Source organism: Annulohypoxylon maeteangense (genome assembly GCF_022496945.1).
Source record: "Annulohypoxylon maeteangense strain CBS 123835 unplaced genomic scaffold GGS22scaffold_4, whole genome shotgun sequence".
NCBI classification, from domain to species: domain Eukaryota; kingdom Fungi; phylum Ascomycota; class Sordariomycetes; order Xylariales; family Hypoxylaceae; genus Annulohypoxylon; species Annulohypoxylon maeteangense.
The window spans coordinates 418,891-446,877 of NW_025953251.1; the positions used below are offsets into that span (position 1 = coordinate 418,891).

The 27,987-nt window shown below is 48.1% G+C and overlaps 5 protein-coding genes across 5 annotated transcripts; 2 read left to right on the top strand and 3 right to left on the bottom strand.

Moving 5' to 3' along the window:
* Nucleotides 1–401: 401 nt before the first annotated feature.
* Nucleotides 402–3,471, bottom strand: GGS22DRAFT_156385 (chloride channel). Its single transcript, XM_047960358.1, has 4 exons — nt 2,500–3,471; nt 2,296–2,448; nt 2,129–2,243; nt 402–2,078 (listed from the first exon to the last, which is right to left on the bottom strand). Exons 1-4 carry the CDS (start codon nt 3,316–3,318, stop codon nt 469–471), a joined length of 2,697 nt encoding a protein of 898 aa, XP_047821022.1. The 5' UTR covers nt 3,319–3,471; the 3' UTR covers nt 402–468.
* Nucleotides 3,472–3,707: 236 nt separating this feature from the next.
* On the top strand, nt 3,708–6,041 carry GGS22DRAFT_156386 (DUF1941-domain-containing protein). The gene is made up of 3 exons (XM_047960359.1): nt 3,708–4,311; nt 4,362–4,683; nt 4,737–6,041. The coding sequence occupies exons 1-3, from the start codon at nt 3,890–3,892 to the stop codon at nt 5,985–5,987; spliced, it is 1,995 nt and encodes a 664-aa protein (XP_047821023.1). The 5' UTR covers nt 3,708–3,889; the 3' UTR covers nt 5,988–6,041.
* A 2,038-nt stretch (nt 6,042–8,079) lies between these two features.
* Nucleotides 8,080–10,791, bottom strand: GGS22DRAFT_156388 (putative amino acid permease). The gene is made up of 3 exons (XM_047960360.1): nt 9,942–10,791; nt 9,548–9,838; nt 8,080–9,416 (listed from the first exon to the last, which is right to left on the bottom strand). Exons 1-3 carry the CDS (start codon nt 10,352–10,354, stop codon nt 8,390–8,392), a joined length of 1,731 nt encoding a protein of 576 aa, XP_047821024.1. The 5' UTR covers nt 10,355–10,791; the 3' UTR covers nt 8,080–8,389.
* A 1,383-nt stretch (nt 10,792–12,174) lies between these two features.
* On the bottom strand, nt 12,175–18,054 carry GGS22DRAFT_156391 (nucleoporin Nup186/Nup192/Nup205). Its single transcript, XM_047960361.1, has 6 exons — nt 17,616–18,054; nt 16,911–17,549; nt 16,587–16,823; nt 13,052–16,534; nt 12,566–12,993; nt 12,175–12,494 (listed from the first exon to the last, which is right to left on the bottom strand). The coding sequence occupies exons 1-6, from the start codon at nt 17,836–17,838 to the stop codon at nt 12,438–12,440; spliced, it is 5,067 nt and encodes a 1,688-aa protein (XP_047821025.1). The 5' UTR covers nt 17,839–18,054; the 3' UTR covers nt 12,175–12,437.
* A 774-nt stretch (nt 18,055–18,828) lies between these two features.
* On the top strand, nt 18,829–27,982 carry GGS22DRAFT_186027 (uncharacterized protein; the record flags this gene model as incomplete). The annotated part of the gene is made up of 8 exons (XM_047964395.1): nt 18,829–18,877; nt 18,929–18,976; nt 19,036–19,078; nt 19,129–20,502; nt 20,553–20,893; nt 20,957–25,418; nt 25,468–27,899; nt 27,963–27,982. The coding sequence occupies 8 exons, from the start codon at nt 18,829–18,831 to the stop codon at nt 27,980–27,982; spliced, it is 8,769 nt and encodes a 2,922-aa protein (XP_047821026.1).
* Nucleotides 27,983–27,987: the final 5 nt, after the last annotated feature.

Here is a 27,987-nt window from a genome sequence, read left to right on the forward strand (position 1 = left end):
GGATATATTTACAGGTACTTCATATACAAAGTATGCATAGCAAGAAAAAATTTGCAACGAAATTTTTGGAAGCAGAAAGGATTTAGGAAAAAAAAAAGAAAAAAAGAAAAGAAACAAGTCCCAAGAACCCGGCTTGAACCAAACGCTTCAGGGGAGTAGATGCTTCAACCACTTGCTGCGGTCAACAAACACGGCTATCCAACTGAGCCAGGTAATTTTTAAGTCCTTGAGGAATTGTTATGGTGCTGTTCCTTCTTTAGATATATAACCTTACTATCGGCCCTCGTACAGTGTGTTTGGCGGGCATGAGTCACTAGTCCCTCGTCACGGACCAAGTTACTCTACCTACATATCTACCAGGCACTTAACAAACAAACATACTCACACTGGTAAAAATCAAGTCAATCGAAACATTCAAATTCCATATTTCTAAATCTATCCCAACCAAACCCACCCATACATACAATATTACAATATCCCACTCGCCCCATCATCATCCGCCGGACTCGCATCCCCATCCGCACTCAACAACCCCCCGCGCTCATCCACAGCCATAACACCCTCCTCCTGCGCACCTCCCCCAACCCCCTCATCCCGCATCGTCTGTCCCGCAAACCCGCCCCTCCCATTCCCGCGCCGCGCCTCCTCAGCGCCATGTAACACATACCAGCAATCCTTCTTAGTAAGAAGACCCTGCAGCACGCCTCTATCGCTGAAAAGCACGTACCTGAGCCCGAGCTTCTGGAAATACGAGACCGCGAGGGTGAGACTGGAGCGCCCGGGCAGCGTGAGGGGTGTCTGGTCCATCCATGGGCGGAGGTCGAGGGTGGCGCGGGGGTCGGCGAGGGGTTGGTGGGAGAAGAAGGCTTCGGCTTCGGGGGGGAGCCTGCTCGCTGCGATGTTGAAGGCGAGCTCGGCGCGGCTGATGTAGCCGAGCAGAATGGCGTCGCGCGGGTCGCTGACGACGGGGAAGCCGCGGTAGTCGCAGGTTTCGAGGACGCCTCGTAGGCTCGCTATGGTGTGGCCTGTGGCAGTGAGGACGACGAGGTCCTCGATGCGCGTCATGATTTGCGAGGCTGGGATGTCGGGGACGTGTTGGGCGCCGCCGCCCTCGTCGCCGGAGTCGAGGAAGGGGTATTCGTTGAAGTGGATCCAGCTCTCGTAGATGTCGCGGCGCGAAAAGGCGTCGCCGACCCACTTGGATAACATGACGGCAACCATGATAGGTAGGACGTAGGTTAAGGCGCCTGTCAGCTCGAACATAATGACGACGATGGAAACCGTCATGCGTGTAACACCGGCGAGTGCCGCCGCCGCCCCGATCATCGCGTACACGCCTGGAGTCACGCATGGTCTACCCACGTCGCAGGTACTGAAGGCGAAGAAGTCAGGGTGGTTGCGCTGCCATATCTCCATGATGATGCCGACGGCGCGGCCGGAGAGCGCGCCGATGGCCATGGATGGTAGAATGATACCTGCGGGGATCTGCAGGCCGAAGGTAATAGACGCAAGGAAGAAGCCGAGGACGGCGGCGAATAGGAGTAGGATGATGGTACCGGCTGTTGCAGCGCCTGTCTTACAGAGACTAAATGGGTCGTCGAGGACCAGGGCGCAGTCTGAGAAGAGCGAAGATACGAGCTCCGAAGATTGTGCTCGCATATAGAAGTTGGGATAATTAATAAGGGCTGTTAAGAGGGCTACGACAGTTACTTGTATTAGGGGACCCGGAAGCCATGTCGCAGATTTCTTCCATTGCGCCACACGCATGTTAGCTTTGATGAAGAGTCCGCCATATAATCCGCCTAGGATTCCGAGAAAAGCAAATGGTATCACTTCGAACCCGTGCCAACCTGTACTGAATTTGACCTGGTACAGCACAAGCTTCCCAGACCGGAAGGGGTCAAAGGCTTGCAGCACAACAGCAGCTGTCATGGCACATACGAAACTCTGCCACATGGTTTTGTCGGGAAAGTAGTAAGATAGTTGTTCAAGGCTGAACAGCACACCCCCTATAGGAGATCCGAATGCAACCGAGATTCCCGACGCTGCAGCTGCAGATAGAACCTCTCGTTTTCGTGCTGTTCCAAGTTAACGTCTGTCTTACACTCTCGATGTCTACGATACTCACCTTCATTGGTATTAATATTTGGGAATAATTTGATAAACAGATTGGCGCAACAGCATGCAACGTGCACCAAGGGGCCTTCCTTTCCAAGCCACATGCCGGATGCGACAGCAAGACACTATTCCCAGTTAGTATCCACCCGTCGCAAAATTTATTGGGATGAAATATACCAGTCCTAAAGACTTCGTGACCAATGTCCATGCCCCTAAGAAACGCCGAATGACGAAGCCACCCAGCACCGTTTTTATCTCGGGTATACCGCTATGCTTGGCGTAAATAGCATATTCCTTGACCAGGAATCCGGCACAGAACGCAAATGCGACCTATTCACAGATCAGAAACCCTTTCTCAAGAGCGTGGACGACAAAACTCACGGAAAGCAATAGAAAGAAGAAATACTCTATAAACCACTTCCCCCCTACAGAGCCTATCCCTAGAGCGGCGGCCCATGGTTTCCATCCTAAGCATTTGGCGCCTTGGTCGTAGCCGAAACAGCAGAACTGCTTGTTTAGATAGAATGCTCCCCCTTCAGGCCCTGAGGCGCAATATCCCGTCTTTATATCTCCTAGCCAATCCGAGGCAACATCTATCGCAGCGGCTAGCGCACCGACAGCAATGCCCGTCAGAACGAGGATGACCCATATCTGGCTAGAATCTAGTAACTGTTGTATGTATCCTATTATACCCGTCGCACTCGAATATAGTACTCGTAGACGTTGTCGCTCTTTCGTGTATTCGAAGATCCAATCGATCGCGGTCAAATCCTCGTAACCTACTCTCCTCCCCGGCCCCTCGACGTACCAATCGAGCGGAGTTCCTTCTTTCGGGATATTCGGTGTCTCGGGAGCACTCTGTAGTTGTAATCTCGTAGGTGTCGCCGTGCCGGAGTGGGCAGAATGGGGTGAGCGCGGCGACACTGATCCCAGGCGATTGCCTGTCAAGGTAGACAACAACCTGCTCGGTTTAGAGAAAATGGATTGTTTCTGTTTCCTCTTGAAGCTCATAGGCTCGGCCAACTCCTCGCTCATGGGGTCATCGCTAAGAAGGCCATCGTCGTCGCCATCAAATAAGTTGTCGAGCTCGTCTCTTTCGTCATTGTGGGTTTGGGGATGCAGCCCGTTCGGCGATCTCGATGAAGATGACGAACCTTCTTCGTCGTGGGTGTTCATGAAATTCCTACTGCTGCTTGCCATCTCGAAGGCCCGGGTATGCGATTTGCCATATCGCAGTGCCTCCTATTTCGTACTGTAGCAAGATTTGAGTATCCGGGGATTAATTCGAGGTTTGAGCAAGTTTCGTAGCCGTCAATGTAAATCGTAGCCCGTGTTGCGACTTTGCGATCAGCGAGAGCCTGTTAGGGGTCCCGACCGCCGGGAACCTATTATTAGTTAGGTACTGGGTACGAGATAACGATAAGAGTTCTGTGCGTCTATGCACAATTGTTGCCTAGAGTGTTACAAGGTCCATTTGTGTTACCGATCTGTGTTACTGTGACCCAGTAAGTTTTATTAGTGTCGTCATTATTTATTATTGGCTGCCAAATTGAAGATAGAATTCAAAAGAACTTCGCAATCGAATAACCAGAAAATCAGAAGACTTAAGAATCTGACCTCAATCACAAATCGGAAATATTTTAACTCAAGCTAGTAAAGCTATCGTGAGCAACTCACGCCCATATCCAGTATCGAGATCGAGAGTCGAACGGATATGATATAGAAAATGAACCCTACCCAACAGTCGAATCTCATATAAATCAGATCAAAAATGGATGTACCGGATGTCTCAAAGTTACAGGTTCAAGATGACGATGGTGGTGGCGACGCAGGCGGATCAAATCAGACCAAAGTTCCGTCGATAGAAAACATCCAACAACTTTTGAAGACCAAAGATGATACTTCTAGATTTGTTGGATTAGCTCTCCTGAAATCAGTCTTGGACAACTCCCCCGATCTTCAAGGTAATAAGGAAGTCATTGTTTCATTATGGGACTCTATCTCGCCCAGATTTTTAGACCGCCTGTTACGTACCGGCTCTCAGGCTGGTTCGGAATCAAAGAATTCCAAGGACATGCTTGACTTAGCTGTTGCCGTCGTTCACACCTTCGCGATTTTGCTACCTGAAGACGCAAGGCAAGATTCGAAGCTCCTAAATCGAATACCACGATTAACCAAAGCTGCCCTCCACAGGTAGGTACTAATATTTCCCTTGTAGTATTTATATACTAACTCGAGGATAGCTCTAAGGAGACCACAAAGGTCATCATAGAGACATTGCTAACTCTCATCACTATACCTGACGGTGCTAAAATCTTTGCCAACCTCGAAGTTGATGATTGGGCATCTCTAATTGAAATCGCGCCTGAACATTCTCATGTATTGTCGATTTTCATCTGGGCCTGGGAAAAGGGTACTGCTGGTCTCGAAGATCAAAAAGCAAAGGACTTGATGAGAGATAAGATCGACGGTGGCGTCCAGTCGTTTGTATCTTCTTTCATCGGCACCGACGCAACAAGCCTCTTAGAATTCATATCCCATATCTTACGGAATCTTGACGAGAGTGTGAGTTCGCTTGTACCTCTAAAGCCGAAGTTATTTCGCTAACAAGTCTTAAGCTCATACCACAAAACCCCAAATGGATTGGTTCAGTTACCAAGCTTATATGTAATTTGGCTACTAATCGACCAAACGCAGCCAGCCGGTCGGCTTACATAAACTGTGCTGGCGCCTTACTTCTCATCTATCCTGAATCGACAATCCGGTCGTTGTTCCTCGATGAGAAGGACTCGTCAAAACCCTTCTCTTATCTCTTCATCAGCCTCATTCTAGTAGACCTCCGCGCAACCTTACCTTCGCTCCTAGAAAAACTTAACGATCCAGAATACCCTCATATCTCACAACGCCTCACATCAGCCCTTGATATCTTAACAGCTTTCATCGGTCAGCTCGTCGCCTGGATGGAGGAACTAGACGATCCCAAGCCTGTCGCAGACTCGGTGGGTATCTGGCTCAAGATATCCCCTGACCTTGTCATCAAGTTAAGCCGTTCCATTGCCGAGACCTTATCCGCCACGATGGAGTACTTGCGAGATCGCTGGGACGCGTCGATAGCCGGCGCCCAGGGGCTACACCCGGAAGCTCGTACCGGCAAGGCACATACCAACTCCGGATCCCACAAGACACTAGCATGGGATGCTAAGGACGAGAGCGCAGCCACGGATGCATTCATTTTATCTGCTATCCGAGCGATCGCGCTCTGGGTTCGGGAGGACGATGATGATATTCCAAGGGAGGAGTGTTCGGGATTGATGGACATGTTTATCGAGTTATACCAGAGTAGCGGTTCGGCATCATCTCAACCCAAAGGGTTGGATTACAGACTTCCGATTCTAGCAGCACTCGAAGGCGTGCTTCGAACGTCGAAAGGAATCGATGCATTTAACTTGCATAACGGCTGGACAATCCTGTCGCCCGACTTGCTCAAGATTCTAGAGGAAAGCTCGACTCCTAGTGTACTGCGAAGATTAGATTTCATTCGTGGTACTCACATAGCTCTCGTCCTAAATACTGTTGCTGAGAGCGAAGGCACCACACCCGAGGATTATATGAACATTGTGACAGCAGTAGCAGCATACAATGTTCCCAGCCCCGAGAATGCTAATGATTCCACGCTTCTCGAGTTTCAAGCAGATGTGTTGCAGCTTGCCACAACGTTACTAGAAAACTCGAACCCGGGTTTGAGGAAGCGGTATCTACACTCAGCTAGAGCTGTACGAGGGATTGCGGAGCAGTTAAGAAGTAGGGCAGAGGAGAGCAGTGATACTGCAAAGCAGCTAGAAGATGTCTTATCTACCTTGGACGCCTAGCCAATTTGGATATATTCTAAAGTAGGCGTGTATACCTATAGGTATGAATAAAAATCAATTGCCAAACTCTTGATAAAAGCTCTCATCATTATTAAATGATTAAATTGGACCCCAAACGGTAGAACAATACCATATAGGAGGCTCAGAATTCTATAACAAAGTCGTAGGTTAAATTGACCTTCTATATGCAAATACCGAAGCAATCAGTGTATGTCATAGGGGAAGGGCAACTGGTCCGACAATTAATTAGACATTGTAACACCATATGACTGATAGGTACATACCTATTATATATTTAAATACCTAGGTAGATCTGGTAACCTTGGAAATTAGCAAATTTTAGACCTACCAACTTAAGCTTCTTCTTTACCTTTTCTAGCCAAAAAGGTAACTCGGTCCTATTTGACGTTCTATATGTGAAGTTACGGGGCTGTTTCAGTGATCTTTACCGCATATATGGGGTTAACTAGTTCTAAAAGTTAACCCCCACGCCCTGAAGGTTGCATTATAGCAAAGGGGTTAGTCTTGCGAAAAGTCCCTACAGGCAACTTTATGCTTTCTTTCAAAGCAACACTATACCTACTAGGTAAGTATATGATCACAAACTTGTCGCTATTCAGAGTTAAATACGAGATCATTGACAAGGGTGCATCAGCCTTAACCAAGCCCCCTATCATTATGCCTATACCCTAGCTCTCGAGGGCTACGGGGTCGGCATAAGTATCGTAGTATTAAAATAGGGGACCATTTCTAGCGGATTAAACAGACTCGCTAATAATTAGGTAGCTTTCACAGGTAAGCACCCAATCGATTTCCAAAGCATCGGCAAAACGCGCCTCATTGGTCTCTAGACCTAATTAACAGTGCACACGAGCAATTACCGCAATAGTTCCTAGTGGGCTAAGGACACGGCAATCATAACTAGATGCAGCGGATCCGTTAATGCGACGACGACGCGGCTAAGGGTCCAGCTAGAGGCAAGCTGAAGCTAGCAGTGGTAGCGGGCGACGACGATGGATGGATGGGGGCTAGATTCGACGTGCATCGGTAATTAGACTTCTGACCACCTGCTAGTCCAGTAAGAGCAGAGCCAGCCTACCTAAGAACCCGGGCGCCCTAAAGTGCAAAGAGCGGACAGAGACGGAAAAGGACACACAATGCTGACGCTGATCGAATCCTTCGAGGAAGAACCCGATCGAACTGCACCCGTATGTAGGTATGTATGTAAAACGCCCCTGTATGTAAATCCCTACACAAGCGAAGAAAAACCCCGAGTTCGCAGGAAAAGGGAAAGAGGTTCAAAACCAAGCTAAAAATAGGCGTTGTATTATACCTAAATGAAAATCAGGAAAGAAGATGAAACCACCCATCACAATTGGGCGAGTGCGTAAAATAACAACAACAACACCTACCTCCCTCCCCTCCCCTCCCAGCAGCGTAACACAACCCCCTCCCCTCTCAAACCCGCGTATCTACATCCACCCAACCGATCGAGTGGCTGACAGCGACCAACTCGCGAGCGCCGACATCAGCAGCAGTCCGTTCAGGGCATCTAATAGGCCAGACGGGCAATTTAGGGGCTGAGCAGAGCGTAGCATCGCACGCACGCAACTCGGGCAAATAACCCCCCCCGCTCCCAGTCCGGCAGGGAGTCTCGTGTCTTCACCTGTCAGTTTGCCCTGCGGTGCCACCCTGCCGAGGCCCTGTCCCTCGTTACGGGCTGACATACCACCACCACCCATGGATAGGTAGGTACCTAGTGCCAGGTATAGTTCACCTTCCCGATTTCCCTGAGCCGCAAAGGGATGGATGGGTAGGGAGGGGGAGGGGAGGACCCGGGGACGGGAATGTTTGCCGCATGGATGGGTGTCTTACCAGCGCACGCATTCCCGGGTCGATTCAGTGGTTTCCGTGACATAATTACATACCGCACCCAAGAGTATGGGAGACGGTTTCGATTGTGTAAGCGTAACTGCAATCGCAATTAACGACGTCTCTACTGGCCTAGCACCTAGGTACCTAGCAAACACTCCACTAATCACCACCATGCACCTACATATATTAACCATCTGCACAAAAAACAAACCAAACGTGCAGGTAAAATATATACATATGTATGTCTATGTACTTATATACCAAAATTAATAAAATATTTGTTCCCCTTCATTACGCCCAAGACGCTCAGGTAGATCATCTGCAGCGTTTGAGCCATCTGTAGATCGATGATAGAGTATATATACAAAACAGAGCGACAAAAAAAGTAATAGGTATCTTCCAATGCCGGTATGATAAGTAGCAGCAATAAATGATGATATACGCTCCTCCCATACCCCCATGCCCCGGTCCAAAAAATTCCCGATCCCGTTTCCGTTGCTCGTCGTTGCGTAGAAAGCGCCTGTGACTTAGAACAGCCAAGAGACGAACCTCCTGTAGAACCAAGCGATGTTCTTTTCCTCGCCCTCGGGTCTCGCTGCTTTAGCCGCCGCCTTGGCAGCTAGGAACTCTTCCTCTTCCCTGTCGATGATGTCCTTTCCAGTGTAGAAGTCGCACTCGTGGGGTCGGACACCCTTGCTCTTGGTCCACGCCTTGTGGCCACCGATGAGGGCGAGGTAGATAGGGATGCCTAGGTAACCGGTGATGAAGGTAGGGTACTTCTTGTTCCAGTCGCCGACAAAGACGTCGTAGTTCTTTGTTAGCGCGATGATGATGCACATGACGAGCGCACCGTACGAGCCCCATAGACCTAGCGGCGCAATAAACGGCATCATGTCGTTGGTGAGGCCCTGGGCGCGGCGTGCGCGCACGAACGAGATGTGCGTTACGAGGATCGAGATCCAGGTTAGTAGACCGAAGATGGTGGTTAGGTTGACAAAGTACGTGAACACAGCCTTGGAGTCGTCCGACACGTTCAAGTACGCGAGAAGAGCGAAGGCAGCCGACGTAATGAGCGAGTATAGCGGCACGCCGTTAGCATTGGTCTTACGGAAGATAGAGGGTGCAGCGCCGTCGGACGATAGACCGTAGAGAGTACGGCTGGCGATGTACAAATCGGAGTTAGCGGCCGAGAACACGAACAGCAAGATACAGGCGTTGAGGATGTGGTCCAGGACGGGGATATGCGCAAGCTTGATGGCGACGACGAAGGGGGATGCGTTGGCGGTACCGGTGTTGCCATTGGCGAACGCGAGCTCCTTGGAGTCGTAGGGCACGCACATGCCGATCAACAAGATACTGATGCAGTAGAAGAAGACGATACGGTAGAAGGTGAGTCTGATAGCGCGGGGAATAGTCTTTCGCGGGTTCTGAGCCTCGCCGACCGTCACACCGACAAGCTCGGTACCCAAATAGGCGAAGGTGGCCGTCACCATGGTAGACCAGAAGCCGAGGAACTCGCCCCACGACCCGGTAGAGATGTACGGCGCAAATGCACTGTTTGGTTCTGAGTCAGCCTTGCGTGCCATAAAAAATGACATGTTCATCTGGTTAAATCCCGAGATCGTAGGGCTGCAGAGAACACAGCCTGCAGGAGAAAATATCAATAAGGAAATAAGTAAACATACCCAGGCGATTGCCAGTATCGGAATCCCTTCGGGTCTCCATCAGCGCCACCAGCTGCGATAACGAGGGCCAGGATGATGACGCCGACGATGACGACAACCTTGAAACTGGACAGCCAGAATTCGAATTCACCAAAGAATCGGATACCGAAGTAGTTGATGCAGAGAATTGCGACGAGGAATATCGTAATCCAAACACCTGGATTGACTCGATCTCGAGGTAGCCAAAATTGGATGACCAAAGCAGCGGCGGTCAGCTGATTAGGCGTGACGATGATATATTTTAACCAGTAACTATATCATCGGGGATTAAAAGTTAGTTTTATTATATCAATGCAACATTATGAATCTCTCGTATATAAAAATCGAGTCGTGGGAGAAAACAGGTGCAACTTACGTCCAACCAAGTGCAAAACCAAGCGACGGGTCGCAGAACCGAGAAGCGTAACCGGTGAAACCAGCAGACATAGGGAGCCACGCGGCCATCTCACCAAGAGCAGCCATAACCAGGTAGACGATGAAACCGACGATCGAGTAGGAGATGAAGATAGATCCGGGTCCGGCTTGCGCGAGAGCCTTTCCGGTTCCGATGATAAGACCTGTTCCTATAGCACCACCGATGGCAATCATAGTAATATGTCTAGCCTTAAGACCACGGTGCAGCGACGTCTCGGCCGAAGTCTCTAGACCGCGGATGTGCGTGTTCGAACGCTCGAGGTCGACGTCGGTGTAAGTCATCTTCTCCTTGTCCCCAGAGGGCGACGAAGCCGTCGACCTCTGAACCAAACTGGAATGGTTCGAATGGGACATGATGAACACAAGCCCAGTTGAATATTCCTAGATATGGATTGTTTTTTCGCTTCCGACAGATAGTTGACACAGGCGACGAACAAAACACGATTCAGGACGTGATGTGTCCGAGTCCTAAGGTTTGTTGAAGAGTCGGAAAGACAAAAGAGGCGAAGGCAGGAAGCGCAGGGTGGTGGCTTGGGTGATCCTCAACTAATAAATGGCATCCAATGTACTATAGTATACCCTCTGCCCAGTACATACCATGTAATCGGGTTGGATCCAACGGCTGCAGAGACTGGATGCAGAGTAACGAGACTGTCTTGCTACCCGTCCAACCAATCCCAATCGGTCATCCGTTGGTGAACGGAACATTGAACAGGTCAGTCCCAGTGCCCAGTGGCCACTGTTGGAACTGGAACAGTTTAGATACCTGGTACTACGTAGCATAGTCCACTACCTCAGCTTAGTCCCGTAAATCTCTAGTAGGTCTAGCGGGGCATGGGGGGAACCTTGAAAAGAACATGGGGCTTTTTGCTTATCTCTCCAACTCTCAACTGTCTCTCTTTTCCTTCCGTCAGCTCGTGTACGTACATACTACGTACAGCGTACTTACCACCAATACAGCGTAGTGGCAGCAGGAGCGCGGACGCATATCATTGACCGAAGGAACGACTGCAATCAACAGTGGGCGCCTTCCACCCTAGCTTAGAGGCTCTTGGCCTTATTGCCCGGACTGGCTTCTTCTTAATGAGATGCACTAGGAATTGTACTACGCCGTAGAACCAGTGCTATCACGGTACCTGGGGCTGCCTGGAAGACCCTTGGACCCCTGGTTAATCTTGCTTACCTACAAGGTAGCACCTAGTATCGCGAGTCAATGTGCTACATACTCGAGTAGGTAAGCAAAGCCGGTAAGACGGCTGGAAGGTTGGTAACATGTCGCGTGCCCTGAACTATAGTGCAGGTACTGGTCAATCTGGACTTTCCTCGGCGACTTCATCGAAGCCACCTAACGGATGCGTGAGTGACAGTCGCGATAATGTCGTAGATTCAGGAGAATGTGGTATGTGATTGACCTGGCTACCACGATGTGATGTTTCATTCATAAAGGCGATGGAGAATCAACCGCATCGTCTGCGTCGTCTCTGATGTGTAATAGTCGAATTGGCACTTCTGATTCCCCAGACTCGACGGTTATCGTCATCTTGCAAGGGCCAGGTCCACCAGAATCTCTCAACCAACCATCTTCTCTCCCAAGACGGCGTTAGTGCGTAGTGGTATTGTTTTGCGATAGTCGATGGAGACCGAGTGCCAGCAACGGTCTAGTCTGCACGGACTCTAGATAGTGAGTTACACGGATGGGGAAGTCAAGGTTGTAGGGGTTAGAGGGGAACATCGCGAGCTTCTAGATCGGGCAAAGGTCTGGGGCAGATGGCGTACTATGGTACATAGAATGTGCATTGGAAAACTTGATAGGCCAGGCTTCTTATTACCTAGGCCAAGGGGGCTACGAGGGGGCTACGAGGTGGCCAAGCCTTAAGAGGCCGACACCAACGGCTCAGCATCCGCTAGCCCAGTTAATTGGAGCAAATCTCATAACATATCACAGCCCGTCCTAACCAATCATCGTTGACCAAGATATCATCCTCTAGCTTCAGTGGCGATCAAGCAAGCAAATCCGCCAAAGACCAGCCAAGACCAGCCAAGACCTTCTAGATTGATTCCAGTGCGCAAACCAACCGAAGCAGGATTAGGCCTCCTCTTAGCGACCCCTTGGATATCACCCTTCTTCATGGCATATCAATCACATGACAATGACTCGTTACTAATGGGAGGTATTCACGGTTTTCTGCCTTGCGGCGGTATCTTGCATTTCATTTCCTGCGGGTAGGCTAGCCATCATTATATCGTATCATACACCAACAGCCAAGACCTGATCTCACGCGTTCCTGTGGCGTTACTACTATCACCTACGAGTACAAGTCCTTGTCGCACACACTACCAACGAATTTTTGCTCGACCGCGTCATCTATTCTACATAGATACCTGGCCTATCTATGTAGGCCGTGCCATAGATCTCACGGAGCCGTCCCTATTACTTTTAGTGGAACAACATCGGTGCCGGTCTTTTGTCCTCCTGCAAATTTCCGCCCTCGAACTGTAGATAACGTAGAGTATTAGCAAAATCTTCTCGCTGCAGGTATTATGCCAAGAGTGACCCAAGCTTACCTCAAGAAACCCGGTTGCAGTGATCACGACCATGAATGCCTCAGCCAAGTCGCTAACGCGTTCAGACAGTAGCGTATCTGTCTTACCAGCTCCCGCCCCAATTCCAGCTGAACGCTTCAGCACGTGCATCACCAGCATGCGGTGTTCGGTCAAGAAGCGCCTGCCTTGCAGCACGTTATGTGACCCTCTACTGACAATCGCTGCACCGATGATGCGCGCCACTTTGACTAGAAGATCGTAGTGCCTCTCCAACGCCCTACTATCTGCCGAATCAACCTGTAATTCGGGATCCACCGAAAACAGTCCTGACTGCTCGATGGCCCTGAAGAGATTCGCATGCAGAACATTCTTGGCGCCTTCCCGCGTCTGACACAGTTGTAGTAGGAGAGCGAGCTTGGCATCGATGTAGTTCTGCTGGTCCGAATCGCCTAGAAATATAAGTCAGATCATCAGCTCCTGGCAGCAGAAGTAGTAAGTAGGACTTACCTGTCCGGCTAACGACTTCCCATTCCGCCAATACGTCGCGCAGAGAATCGACGAGTATGCCGATGAAGTTCAGTCGGTTGAGCGTTTCCACTACAAAGTTATCATTCTCCTGCTTGCCAAGCTGGACTAGGGTTCCTAGGAGGATTAGAGCTGCCGATTGACATGCCGCGTCCCCGCCAAATGCATCGTCGCACACGACATTTAACAACTTCTCACCGAATGCCTGTATCGTCTTAGTTGTCTTTCGTAGGCTCGACGAAACTCCGTGTCCGTGGTCGACGAGCCCCGTCAAGTGCCGATAGCAAATACTGTAATAGACTGCTCGCAGTTCTTGATTACCGGCCCATTTTGCAATCGCGCTCAGGCAGACCTGGAGAAGTTGGAAAAGCTTGTCACTGATTAAATTCTCCACCGCTCGACTTTGTTTATCGGTCGAGGTCATCGTCTCGAAATCCAATTCGAATAATAACACCTTAGCAAGCTTTGCGAGCTCTAGAGCAGCGCTAGGGTTATCCGAACCGTACATTTCGAGGCTAGGCAGCATCGCCTGCAGCGTTTGTAGTATGAAAGAGACTTTGTTTGTGCCCTTGAACTCGTTGCAATTGGTCATAACCATCAACAATCTCGTCCACGCTGCTAGAACCTTGTGGCTGTACGCTCTTATTTGCGTAAATCGGTTCAGGTACCGTAGGTATTGTAGCAGCATGTCCTTTTCAGTTTCCATAAGTTCAAGGTCCTCCTGCAGGATAAGTTGGCCAGGCCTGCCAGTCTCATTAAATCGTAAAAGCAAAATTTCCTGTACCTTGTTCAAATTGTATATTCGATTTTGGTCGTCGTCCTCCTCAAGACAGGAACTAAGATCTAATTCTCCAACAATTTTGAAATCGGGCGGAGCAGTTTCGAACTGAGATTCTTGAGATAGAGAATCCTGAAACTCGAATGCCGAGGGTACTGATATAACACCCTGACTATCGACTTTAATTTGGCCTCCGAGGGCGTCGAAGATCCGTCGCTTCAGAGCGGGCGTGTGGCCAAGGGAGACGCTGCAGAGCTCGCGAGTAACATACTCAAGTGCCATGGCCCTCATTGAGAGAAAATCAACATAGCCTCCAGCAGCGGGGTAGGTAAGGAAGTCTGGTCCGCTGGCCTCAACCCCATCCCATAGAAGATTTTGCTGGACCACCAAACCTTGGACAAGAATATGGAAGAGGAATTCATTCGCTCGAAGTTCTTCGAGGACGGTCCTAGAGGATAGCGGAGAACTCCAAAGTAGTTTGAGAATTCGCATAACCTTATACCTAAAATTCACGAGCCACGTAATCATGGATCCTTCTTCATTTGTCGCCTTAACGTCAATAATCACTGGCAATAGTGCATGGAATAGAGACTTCCCCTCGTCAAATGGGCTACCAGGCTCGATCTCAACTGTGTTGGCCCCGCAACGAAATCCAAGAAGCAAATGAGCAATCGTAGGTCGGTCTGGGCTCGCTTGCATGCAAGAATGGATGAAATCGAGGATGTAGAGTTTGATTTGATATTCCGGTGACTCGCTTTCCTTGAAAAGGTCTAGGGGGGTATGAAACTCGGTAATAAAAGATCCAGCAATGGTGGCCGCGTCGTCATGTTCCTCCAAAGCCATAATAGCTTTGTTTCGATGAGTTAAGTTCGAAGAGCCCGATTGCCAAACAGAAATGACCCTAGGCGACGCCGATATCTTCTCCAAGAGCTTCAGACTTGCCAAAGTTAACTCTGGATGGCCAATGCCACAGTAACTGCCGAGATCAGACATCAGCGCCATACTAACCATAAGGCCGTCTTCTATAGAACCGAACGCCCCATTTGACACGGGTATATATGCCGAACGACCTTGTGTCCGAGACTGTGGTTTTACAATCGGCCTGACAAGATTAATATAAGTAGCTTGAAGATCCAAAGCCTTCGAGACAAGCTCAATCGCGCGGAGAACACTAAGGATGAGAGGTGAATCTGGTGCCGCCTTTCCAATATCCGCCGGGTTTTGGTGTATCGTTTCGAGGATGCCCTTCATGAACTTGGCATCATACATCCACTCCATGACTCTAGCGAATGGGTGCAATGTGACGTAATTTTCGAGGCTGTCGCATTTTATTGCAGCATCAACATTGACGTTAGTTTCGTTGCTAAATATAATTAAGTCCTCGTTGAAGTTAGAAACACATGTTAATGCAAGATCTAAGCAACATAGTCGTAGCATTCTCTGCTGCACGGATTCTGGAACATCCTGAGCTCGAATGGAGAACATGTGCCCTAGGGCGAAGTCTATGTACGGCTCGATGCCCGAGCGCATCCGAGTCGATGCACCAAGATCCTTTGGATACGGCAGCACATCCCTAAGAGAACTGGATTCCTGTGGAAGGGATGTCAACGTAGCTAGGAACTGAATGAAAGCAATAGCATCGTCGGCGTGCGGACTCATCTCTTGAAAGAGACCTTCCATGTAGAAAGATGGGGGCTGGGCGCTTGAGGAAGACCCGGCCCTATTTGTAGACAAAAAGAAGCGCCCAGAGAGGCATGCTTCTAAATACTCCCACAAAATATCGTTTTGTTCAACGGTCTTTCGACTAAGAAGAGAGGATAGCGCCCTAAACGTACATGCTCTGATCCGAGGTGTAACCAAGCTGCTCACCACTTGAAAGAGTATACTCAGTAGGTGTGGTTGCTCGAACAGGTATTTACGTGCTGCCTCGCTTTGACTAGTCAGTTTAGCCATAAGTCTCAGGTAGGATTCCAGCATCGCCGCAAATTCTGGTTCGGTTTCGGCTTGTTCCGGGTTGACTTTTCCAGCTCTGTTCATGCTGACCTGGGTTGCGGCGGGTTTCTCTCTGATTTTATTAGCAAAGTATTCCAGCTCGTGGATGATGTGGGCCCATGTAATAGTCAATGGCTTTCGAATTTGATGGCCTTCGTCCAGGAGAAATTCGTGCGCGGATTTGGCAGAAGGCTCGTCCTCAGATAAGGACTGGAGCATCTCACAGAATGCGGCCTGCACTGGGGTTGTCGCTCTTCGAGACGCCCATTGAAGAAACCCCGCTAGATTATTCTCGGGGTCACCCCAAAACCCATCCGCAGCCTCCGGTCGGCCTTCGAAAGAGTAGGCGATAATAAGAAGAAACCTCTCTAAGTCGTAGTCTTGTTCCTGGCCTTGGCTAGTCTGACGCTGTTCATCCTCCTCGATTTTCAGCCTTCGGAGAACGTCGGGCATGTTTGATATGAAGGCATCTACAAACGTCTCAAGTTTTGCTGCAAGACGTGCCTGAAAAGGTTCTGAAAATGGAAGAGTATCAGTAGATAGGGGTGGGGTTCGCTTTCGAAGCCATTGTCGTAATGATTTTCGAGCGGCGTCTTCCCACTCAGACGCTTTAACATCAGCGATAACTGCCAACATGAAGTCAAAAGCGCCATCTCTTAATGCTTCGGCAAACAATCTCGACCTTTGCTTGTCCTCTTTTCTAATTGTTAGTCATGTCAATAAATGTTAGATCCATGGGATTATTACCTTCGTCAATATCAATACCGGAAAGACCTGAGCCGGCAGCGTCATCCATATACCAGCCACTGTATTCGGCAATCCACCAAGCTCTCACTGCCGCATTAAGGAAAGGCATACTCCGCGCTTCATCTTCCGATTGTTGGCAAACGATACGATTCAACTTTCTCGCTTGTTCCACACTTCCGCTGCCCTCCGTAGAGCCGAAAATCGAGATGTAAGTGCCGAGCACAGGTACGAGATGTACTGAAGAAGTTAGTTTCAAAAACAAAATCAATTGACATATTGAAGCCATCTCATCAATGATAGATAAAGCATGAATAACAAACTCACCAGTGCAAGAGTCGTATCTAGTAGCCTGCTTCAGTATCCGAAGAAAATCAATGAAGTCATTCTCAATTGCCACATGTTTCTCGATTGCGTAACAGAGAATGACAGAAAGGAGTTCATGCTGCTGAACCAGGCTGACATATGTGAGTTCCACGGTCTCCTGAAACTGGGCCTCGCTGGCAACACCTAGCACAGAAGCGCTCGCGACCTGTTCGGCAAGCTTTTGAAGCCACATTCTGATATCGCCCATCGTAGACACGCATGCAGGCACAAATCTCGGTTGTGATGGCGAATTGGTAATGCCAGGAAGGTTTTCTCGAAGGATATTCTCGCTGACGTATCGACTAAGGCTTCCGAGGGATCCAATGTTCTCACCGACATCTTCAGCGACAAGTTCATCCTCTTCCTTAGCAAGTTCCAAAAGCAGTAGCATGCAGTTGAGCAAGAAGCTCCTCTGCTGATGGAACCGTATTATGGCGCATTCCTTCCAAGAACGCCCCAATGCGATATCGTCATGTTGGGTAGCGAGGGCCAATTTGGCTGCATCGATCTCGTCCAATTCTAAACTGTCGGCAATTTGTAAGGTAAGCTCTTGGAAGTCCTTATTCAAAGTATATTCCTCGCCGGACAAGACGGCTTTCCCTATATTGGATTTGCTGTTAGAAAAAGCGAGTCAGGTCAAGTAGAGTAGAATAAAAAATAACGAACCTGACAACACGGCATCTCGACTTTCTTTTCTTCTTCCAGGTTTTTCTAGTAACGCCCTAAACTTTGGGCTCAGGTCATCCAAGAGAGCGCCTGAAGTTTCTAAAAAGCGCAAGAGCAACCCGTTCCGGACCTCAAATTCGCGATCGGCTCTGAGCGCCTCAGTTGTGTTGCTCAGATTCTTATGTAAAGCCTGGAGGGCATTAAGATCACCATCGTCCTCCATGATTCGTACTCTTGAATTCTATCGCATTGTCGCGTGGTTCGTTGGGGAAAAGAAGATTGTGATGCAACGGATATGCACCACTTCTCGGTTACTTAGGTCGGTTTATTTGCTGTAGGTGCACTTGTGGCAGTTGTTGCACTGATGGGAATGTTGTTTTTACGAAGTTGCGGAGGGGCGTGAATGCAATCTTCAGATATTCAATTCAATAAGAAAATGATGCTGGACGTGTCGAGCTAAGCAGTTGCTAAGGTAAGGTACCTTGTAAAATGGATAGGTATCCACCTTTACGTTTTTACCGTTACCTAAAAGGGTTTAGCGTATACTCAATAGCTAAGTGCATTCTTCCCAATAGAGAAGGCGGTCGATTATTACCGGCAGAATAAAGTATGGGCTAGGACTTTACAGGTAGACGGTCTCCTGGGCTACTGCCAATAAACAAAGTTGGAGTTGGAGCTGTAGCCTGTTCTGCCTGCCTGCCGTACCTGCCGTAACCTAGAAACTTAGCAGCTCCGTGGTCACCTCTTATATAATACGCCCAATCACCTGTTATCGATCACTCGACAAGAAAAAGCAAAACTCCGGTTCATCTAGTATGTTCTGACAATTTCAACTTACTGTCTCAACTCTTCAAACTCACAATGTCTACAGCAATTTGGGACTGCGAATTAGCAAGGTCTACCAAATTTACCTATAAAAGCATGTTGATGACTTAGATGGGGTTCATACTTACAGTCTGAACCATCAAAGTCAACTATATACCAGTCGAACAAGATGAGACTACAGCCACTTTTGGTCTTTCAATGAAGTTGATGGCATATTACCTATCAAATTAGACCCCTCCAGTAGTTTATAAGCCCGAGACTGGCTTATTTCTGGTCTAAGTAGCCGCATAGGTACCTACCATCTCATTTCCTGTCTGTCAAGGAAACAGACAATTTATTATCTACATGCCAGACAATTCTTGGAATGGGATGAAGCAAAAGTGGCAAGATGGCACCTCGACTAAGAGCACGACAAATTACTATGGATGGCGCCCGGAGTAAGTTGCATGATCTAAGGCTATAGCCGGATGGTGCTAAAAGTGAGACAGTCGCTATCGAAAGTAGTAACAGTACAACTCGTTCATCGGGCTTAGATGGTGAGGCCGCCACCACTTTCCGTATTCAAATGATAACACCAATATATTAATTCACTTAGATTTGATTCATATATTCAAAGAACAAGCCAGAGCCTCAAACTTGTGAGTCGTCATCGACGAAATTTACCTAGCTTTGAATTAACATATTGTAGCTCAAATCTAGACGATAAAAGCTATCATATAACATTTGAGGCTCTCTTTCGGTGCTCATTAGCTGAGAAGCAAGCTTACTATGCCAAAAAGAGCACCGCTGCTAGTAGGCTCACCAAATGTGCAGAAGCACTCCGCCTCGGTATCGAGTTGGGGGCAGGCAAGGTAAAACGGAAAACCGTTCTCGCTATCATTGATCACATTACTCAAACTCTACCGCATTCCGAGGATGATCTAGTCCCACCGCTTGTTCAGGATTACATCAAAGCACTCGCTGCTCTGCTAAATTATGCTGCCAATGTCGAGCTCCTTGCTACAGGGGGTGGCGAGGGTTGGTTCACGTGCGTTGACTTCGCCGTTGATATCTTGACCTTATACCTAGCAGCTACCGATAAAGATCCTGCCCCTTCGCGAGCTTCACCGGCGCCCGGGATGGCCCAGACAGCATCTTCAAGTTTGTCAACTCCCAGATCTACGTCCGTATCGCAACGAGCCACCCGGGTTTCGCGTAGTCATATACCAGATCTTCTACAATGCCTTCTTCACCTCGCATCTACTCCAAACGCCCCTCTTCTGCAGCGTTCGAGGGAGATCTCGTCTGTTGTCATCCAAATCCTCCAGCTCCGTTCTCTCGGAATAAGCCAGCTACATCAAGTGGCCTTCGCTTTGGTTAATAAGCTCTTCGTGGTGTCGCAGACCGATGATTCCGAGCATGCGAACTCTCTGACTTTGGACTGCCTGCCGTTGGTAAGTCAATGGTGGCAAACGAAAGCGGCATCAGCACATGATGCGCTTCTCAATGGCGTTCGTATCGAAATGTTGAAATTTCTATTCAACATTCACCTTCAGCTCGAGTTTCTAATCAAGCAAGACAACAAACGCTCACTCCTCGGGGACATTGAAAATCTAGCGGAGCTATTTTGGGGCGAATATTCCAGACGGGAGGAACGCGCGCAGCTTCAACAAGATGATTTGACATATTCATCTACACCTTGCGACAACCCGATATTTCAAGTAAAAGCATTTTCTTTGCGCCCATTCAATGTTGACGGCGAGAAGAATTGGGCGATTGTGCATATTCTAGCTCTTCTCGAGCGTTTGATGTGGAAAGGTTCCCAACAATCGCACACTACTTTAGCTGATGATGAACAACCACGGAAGAAGCAACGAACTACTGCGGGCTTTAGTCGACTTCGCCAAAAACTACGTTCCATCGACCAGTCTGTTCAGTATACTGCTCTTCAAATCATTCCTTTTTTCGTTTCGGATCTTAAAGTTGATATTGACGAGATGTCAGAACTACTGGCATTTTTAATGAGTCAAATCACCAGCAAGAAAAGCAAGGTATCTACATGGGCTATGATTGCTTGCGCCAGGTCTGTATTTATCTACTCTGTTCCAATGCTGTATGCTGACCTCTCATTAGCCTAACTCCCCAAATCAGCGCCACTGATAACAGCCTATGTATGCTTTGGAAGCAGGTATGGCAACTTGCGGTTCGGGCTGTTAGTATGACTGCAAGCTGTCGTGCCTCGAGTGTTCTACTTCATTATATCATAAATCATGATCTAGTGCCATACCGTGATATTGCCGACGATATTAATAGTATGGTCATGAGTTCTGATGTGAATGGACCAGCTGTTGCGGTAGATTCATCTCTCATTCTTATGACGGCCCTTCTTAATCTTCGAAATATCCAAGTCCCGAGTGCAAGTTACGCGACCTGCAACCACGTAGTCCGCTGGATGTTTTTCAGATGGGATCCTGGTAAGTGAGACCCAATACACAATGTTTGCATTAGTCTTAAATCTAATTGTTGCGAAATTGTAGCCGATGCAGGATTCATATCATCGTATTCTATCCATGCCATACCCGTAGATATCGTCAATCTGATGCACGCAGCCTACGGCGATCAGAGAATGATGTTGTCTCAATCATCTCAAACGATCTCTGGGCAAATTGGGGAGACTCTATGTCTGCTCAAGAGCCGCGAAAGCTTGGTTAAATACTTGCTTTTATTAGATCCCGAAACACCTCAATTTTCCACAGGACCCGAACAGCAACATCCTACGACTACATCTATACAACTCGGCGATAGCTCGAATGCCCACAGTACGAAAAAACTCATAGCTGAACTCTTCTATCCGAAACTTGAGGAAATCAAAACATTGTGTGAGTCATGGGACAAACAAAAAGATAAATCAGTTCAGATCACTCCAGAGAAACTCCAAAGTGTATTCTCGTCTTTGATTGTCGGCGCCATTATCCTCCCTGAGATACTGGAGGCGAATTCATCACAATCACAAGAAATTCAGCATTCGTTATTTCAAACTCTTCAAATTGCCTTGACTGGTGTCTCGAATATATCCGATAACCAGGCTCTATATGACTGCCTTCTTTCATCAATTCGTTCTTATATGCCAGCATTATCAAGTACCGAGTTGAGCAAGTTAAGCAAAGAGTGGAAGTATCTTCATCAACTCCTCTTCGAATTGCATGGCGCCTTTAGCAAAAGATCTGGGAAGCAAACCCCTGACCACGACGATGATTTCATGGATATTGATGATGGATTTGAGACTAAAGAACGCCGGTCCAACACATCATCTAAATCACTTGAAATATCCCGCCATGAGGCCTCCATCAACCTACAAGCAACAACCTTTTATTCTGACACCATCCAAAGGCTATGTCTCCTTAATATTATGTATGAAGACAATGGTCAAATTGGGCTCGTACCGGCGTTATTTCTCGACGAATTTCTGGAGCTACCTGACGAAGAACTCCTCTCGTGTCGCTGCTTAATACGGGAACTATTTGATTCTGATCTCATAGTTAATCCTGATGATGCCGACAGGGTGATTGGCCGAATCGGCGAGTTACTCGGCAGTACGGCTTTCTCAAGTTGCGAAGTTACTTTAAACATATGTCTCGACGTGATGGAAGGTCTCATGCCAATATGGTCCGACAGTAATGGCGAAATAGCATCTCACGCAGGCGATTTGTACTACTACTTCCTCAATTCCGGGCTAAAGAATAATATACTCTCACCAAGCGTGCAGATGTCGCTAGCTCGATTACTTCTCCGATTGATCCAAATCAACGAAAGATACCCGGAGTCGATTAAAATGGCCCCTCCGAGCACTTCACTATTCAGTCTATTAGAAGACGGAGAAATACCTGTCAAACACTATATTGGATGCCGCTTGCCAAGTCTGTTTGGCCGATATGTGCTGAAATCTCATGACGAAGTTCTAGTTGACGTCCTTGGTGTTCTCCCAAGCAAAAGCGATTTCCCTGAGGGTATAGCTTTGCGGCTATTCGTACTCGCTGAATTAGCACGCCAGTGGCCTACTCTACTCCGACGCGGCATATATCATATATTTGAGATCCCTGGAGAAATTCCAAGTTCAATGAGACATGCTGAACGTTGCCTCAACAAGATATCTGCCTCTTTGAGGCTTGAGAGTGCACACAAACTATTTGATTTGTTTGCGCCTCAGCTGCTTTATACCTGGCTTGAAATCAAGAGTATTGATGATATCCCATTTACGATATTCGGGTTCTCAACTCTCAAGGAATTACTACAACGCGCCCAATCCGAAGTCGTAGCTCTAATGATTATGCGAGGACAAGACGAAGCAGCAGAAAATTTAGCGACAACTCTCGGTGATAGTTTTGCACAACTCATTCAGCGCAATTTCTCAAGGATTATAGCGTATAGTATGGCGCATGATATCAGTATGCCCAAATCAGAGCAGCAACGAAGCGGCGAAAGTCGATTGCGTAAGATCCTTGGCCGAGAAGCATTCCTCGAGGGTATATATATCAACTTCGCCGATATCATCGGGTTATTCTTCAGTCTCATCGATCAAGAAAATCCAATCGAGGAATCGTGGGCCAGAGATCCTAACTTTGAGTACGCCGCTGAATCAATGACAGAGATTAAGAAGTGTGGTCACTCCGAAATTGGCTTATCTCCGAACCAACAGCCAATGTTCCGGGCAAAGTACTTGACGAGAGAGATAGCACTGCTATGTAGCCGAACAGAATACGAAATGCCTGCTTTGTGGACGCCAGCACTCGTGGTCAGCATTTCTAGAAAACTTTTCGATGGCGTTCATGCTGCATTAGGACCTTTGCATACATGTTCTGTCCTTCGAAAGGTACGGGTCCTCATTTGTCTAGCAGGCCAACATGCATGGGAATCATATCCCTTAGAGATGCTCCTGCAAGCCATACGTCCTCTAATTGTCGACACAGAATGTGCAGATGATGCACTTGGTATCAGTCAATACCTCCTAGAAAAGGGATCAAAATCATTATCAAAATCGCCTTCATTCCTAGCTGGTTATGCCCTATCTGTGTTGTCTTCACTTCGCGTTTTCCTAGAAACCAGTCAATCTAGCACAACCCAAGAAAGCCAGTTCAAGGCCACTATGAGCAAAGCACAGAAATTCCATTCGTGGTTTACAAAATACCTGGAGGATTATGAGTCTCCTTCCTTTCGAGACACCGAGCAACGCGAGGCATTCAACACCATAATAGGGTCTGCAGCCCACGTTCGATCTTCGGGAAATGCGGAGCGAGGCTCTTACGAGAGTAGACTTTTATTAGAAATCCTTCAAGATGGAACGCACGGGTATCAGTTATTAAACGAACCCTCTCGCAAACTGGCGTTAGAAATGCTTTGTAGCCACTTCACGATCCCGATATCTCACAGTGTGGATGTGGTCGGTTCTGATGAAGAAGCATTGTCCTGGATTTCTGTTGTTTGGAAAAGTTGCCAGGCCCAAGGTTTAAGCAACGAGTATCTTGCTTGGGCAGGTCGAGTCGTTGGTAGAGGATTTGCCGCATCCGGTCGCGTCGACCAAGACCTACTTCGAGAATCCGAATTATCACGATACTACAATTTGTCGACAGACTCATCAAGATCAGAACACGGTCTGCTAGGTCTCCTGCAATCTTTGACATCCGATAGTGATGGCTATAAAGCGGGACTCTCGGAATCAGCATTAAGAACAATTGTCTCGGATGCTGCAGCTCAGGGCGATGACGATCTTCTCATGGCTTGCCAAAAGGTCTTATCCGATCAACTTCTTGCCACGTCAGATTGGGCGCCATATCGAACGCCACCATCGGACAACCCGCCCGTCAACCCCGCTCATGAAGATCAGGCGCTCTCTAATGAGGCATTTGAGGACGTAAAGTGGGCACAGGGTGTTACTGTGTATTTAGCACAGTCTTATCCCGATCATGCTATTCTCAATGCTTTACCCCCGATACTCACAAACGTCAAGGGCTTCGCTCAACAAGCATTCCCTTACATTATACATCTGGTCCTCTTATTTGAACGAGAGAAGCAACAATCTGCCAAGCGCAACCTATCGAGTGCACTCAAGAATTGGCTCAAGCTTGACTCACCAGCAGCCAAAGAAAATATAGGCCTCATAATAAATGCTATTCTATATCTGAGGACACAAGAACTGCCTAAAGAAAATTCCATTGCTGACCGGGCTCAATGGCTAGATCTCGATCTTCTTTCGGTCGCTGCAGCAGCTACAAAATGTGGCATGTTCAAGACCGCATTGCTATTGGTTGAGATGGCGTCTGCTGACGGGTCACGAACATCTCGCCGTTCATCTGCCGCCCGGACTCAGGAATCTACAGATGTTGTGATGGAGATTTTCGAGAATATTGATGATCCCGATGCTTACTATGGTCTCAGCCATACCTCAAGCTTAAGTAATGTGTTAGCGCGACTCGAATACGAAAAGAATGGCAGTATGAGCCTAGCATTCCGTGGCGCACAGTATGACAGTCATATTCGGAGGAGAGACCCAGCCGCCAATATCGATACACAATCGTTAGTAGGAACGCTTGGTAACCTTGGGTTATCGGGGTTGTCGCATTCACTTCTTCAAACACAGCACAGCCTAGACAATTCATCAACTACTGTGGAAAGTACCTTCAGTACGGCTAGGCGGTTAGAAATATGGAATCTGCCAGCACCAGCATCTACCGACAATCCTTCTGTCACCCTCTATAAAGCATATCAGACTTGGCACCAAGCTACTGAGCTGAGTCTCGCAAGAAGAGCTACTCATGATGGTTTCACCGAAACTATGCGAAGTATAGTCAAGAATGACCTTAGCCCGGTTCACCTCCGACGTCACCTTGGCACGTTAGCTGTCCTGGCAGAACTCAATGATGTTATAGAGATGGCTGATTCTTCAGAACTTGACAAAATCTTGGCAACATTCACAGATCGATCTAAATGGATGAAGAGTGGACGGTATGTACAATAAAATGCCCTTCGCTATGCAACTATTAACGGAATTTAGGTATGAGGATGTTAGCCAGATCCTATCCTGCAGAGAAACAACATTGAGTATGCTAGCTCAAACTTCTCAACGCCGCGGTATGACAAAGGTCAACCCACCGGAAGCTACATTAGCACAGATAAAGTCGATGCTGTTGTCATCCGGCGTATATAGACACCACCAAGCTACTCAAGAGTCACTAAACATCGCAACATCCCTAACAGATCTAGTGCTACCCAGTACAGACCTTGGTTTGCATCTTGACTCAATTGCGAAATTCGAGGCCGCCAACTCACTATGGGATCATGGAGAAATGACATCATCTATTCATATGCTTCAATGTATCGACGAAGACCCAAATCTCAAGAAACAAACCATTCCTATTAGTCGGCCGGATCTACTTGCAAAGACTGGATATCAAATATCTGTAGCAAAGCTGGAAAAGCCAGATACTATCCAGAAAGACTACTTACAGCCTGCGCTAAAGGAGCTAAGGGGGAAGACAGATGGCCAGGAGGCCGGTAAGGTGTACCATCGGTTTGCTATGTTCTGTGATGAACAATTGCAGAATCCAGACGGACTCGAGGATTTGGCTCGCTTGCAACATCTGAAGAAGGGGAAAAGCGATGAAGTTTCGCAACTTAAGGTGCTTGTGTCCTCGGAGAAAGACACGACGAAAAAGCAAAGGTACCAGAATCATCTTGCGAAAGCAAGACAATGGCTTGAATTAGACGAACAAGAACTACGTCGTGTTGAGCAAAGTCGGACCGAATTTGTGAGGTTAAGTTTGGAGAACTATCTCCTCTCGTTGATATCATGCGACGATCATAACAACGACGCTTTGAGATTCACGGCCTTGTGGCTAGAAAGGTCTGATGAAGATATCACCAATGAGGCTGTGAGGAGATACATCGACAAAGTTGCAACCCGGAAATTTGCCCCGTTGATGAACCAACTTTCTTCGCGTCTAGTCAATCAGAGTGGCCTCTTCCAGAAGCTTCTCCTTGACCTTGTGTATCATATCTGTGTTGATCATCCTTATCATGGGATGTACCAGATCTGGTCGGGTTGGTGGTCACGCACGAATAAGAACGATGATGTGGCCGTTCTCCGCCAGAAAGCCACGGTGACAGTTGGTAAGAGGCTTGCTGAAACAGATTCGGTAGCATCGATATGGACGGCGATTGATAAGACCAACAAGGCCTACCATAAGCTGGCGACAGAATTGGACCCTTCTCGCTACAAGGCAGGACAAAAAGTTGCGGTCAAGGATTCTACTGCTGGTTCTGCCCTTTCAAGCACTATGGCCAAGTACCATATACCACCCCCTACGATGCAAATCGAACTACAAGCTAGTCGGGACTATAGTCACATTCCGTATATTGCCAAGATCGAACCAAATATGTCCATCGCATCCGGCGTGAGCGCACCAAAAATCATAACCGTGGTGGGGACTAATGGGGAACGATTCAAACAGCTGGTCAAAGGAGGGAACGATGACTTACGTCAAGACGCAATCATGGAACAGGTCTTCGCAGCCGTGTCATCCGTATTGAAGCTTCATCGATCTACTCAGCAACGCAACCTCGGAATCAGAACATACAAAGTCTTACCTCTGACTTCAGCTTCTGGTCTGATCGAATTCGTCTCGAATACTATACCACTCCACGAATATCTCATGCCAGCCCATGAGAAGTATCATCCGAGAGACCTCAAGGGGTCGCAGTGCCGAAAGGAGATCTCCCAGGTTCAAAATAAATCATCCGAAGTTCGCGTAGCAACTTATAAAAAAGTCACGGATAAATTCCAGCCTGTGATGCGCTACTTTTTCATGGAACATTTCGTTGATCCAGACGAGTGGTTCGCTAAGCGCACAGCATATACACGAACTACAGCCGCAATTTCCATACTAGGCCATGTCCTAGGCCTCGGCGATCGCCACGGTCATAACATCCTCCTCGACACCAAGAGTGGAGAGGCCGTTCACATTGATCTGGGCGTAGCTTTTGAGATGGGCCGTGTACTACCAGTCCCCGAGCTTGTACCATTCCGACTCACACGGGACATAGTCGATGGCATGGGTATCACAAAAACGGAAGGGGTATTCAGACGGTGCTGCGAGTTCACCCTCGACGCGCTGCGTGAGGACACCTACTCTATTATGACGATCCTCGACGTTTTACGATACGATCCTCTGTATTCATGGTCCATCAGTCCCGTTCGCATGGCTAAGCTACAGGACCCCCGACGAGATGAGGGAGAGGGCACGGCCGACGCGGACGTAAAGAAAAAGACCTCTGGAGCTGTTGGTATGGTGAACGAGCCTAGCGAGGCCGACCGTGCGCTCGAGGTCGTGCGCAAGAAGCTTAGCAAGACGTTGAGCGTAACGGCTACGGTCAACGACTTGATCAACCAAGCGACTGACGAGAGAAATCTCGCATTTTTGTATTCTGGTAAGTGTCTTCCCGTTTAATTAGACCAATCCGTTTTCGGTACATGTGCTAATGGAATCTTAGGTTGGGCTGCTTATGCTTGAGCGTT

Coding starts and splice junctions, on each gene's coding strand:
- GGS22DRAFT_156385 (XM_047960358.1), bottom strand. CDS start 3,318: ATGGCAAGCAGCAGTAGGAATTTCATGAACACCCACGACGAAGAAGGT. Junction 2,244..2,295: donor TCACGAAGTCTTTAGGACTG/GTATATTTCATC, acceptor AACTGGGAATAG/TGTCTTGCTGTCGCATCCGG. Junction 2,079..2,128: donor AAATATTAATACCAATGAAG/GTGAGTATCGTA, acceptor AACTTGGAACAG/CACGAAAACGAGAGGTTCTA.
- GGS22DRAFT_156386 (XM_047960359.1), top strand. CDS start 3,890: ATGGATGTACCGGATGTCTCAAAGTTACAGGTTCAAGATGACGATGGT. Junction 4,312..4,361: donor ACCAAAGCTGCCCTCCACAG/GTAGGTACTAAT, acceptor ACTCGAGGATAG/CTCTAAGGAGACCACAAAGG. Junction 4,684..4,736: donor TACGGAATCTTGACGAGAGT/GTGAGTTCGCTT, acceptor ACAAGTCTTAAG/CTCATACCACAAAACCCCAA.
- GGS22DRAFT_156388 (XM_047960360.1), bottom strand. CDS start 10,354: ATGTCCCATTCGAACCATTCCAGTTTGGTTCAGAGGTCGACGGCTTCG. Junction 9,839..9,941: donor GGTTTTGCACTTGGTTGGAC/GTAAGTTGCACC, acceptor CCGATGATATAG/TTACTGGTTAAAATATATCA. Junction 9,417..9,547: donor CGATACTGGCAATCGCCTGG/GTATGTTTACTT, acceptor AGAACCAAACAG/TGCATTTGCGCCGTACATCT.
- GGS22DRAFT_156391 (XM_047960361.1), bottom strand. CDS start 17,838: ATGGAGGACGATGGTGATCTTAATGCCCTCCAGGCTTTACATAAGAAT. Junction 16,535..16,586: donor CGGTATTGATATTGACGAAG/GTAATAATCCCA, acceptor CAATTAGAAAAG/AGGACAAGCAAAGGTCGAGA. Junction 12,994..13,051: donor GGAAGTCGTTAGCCGGACAG/GTAAGTCCTACT, acceptor TTATATTTCTAG/GCGATTCGGACCAGCAGAAC.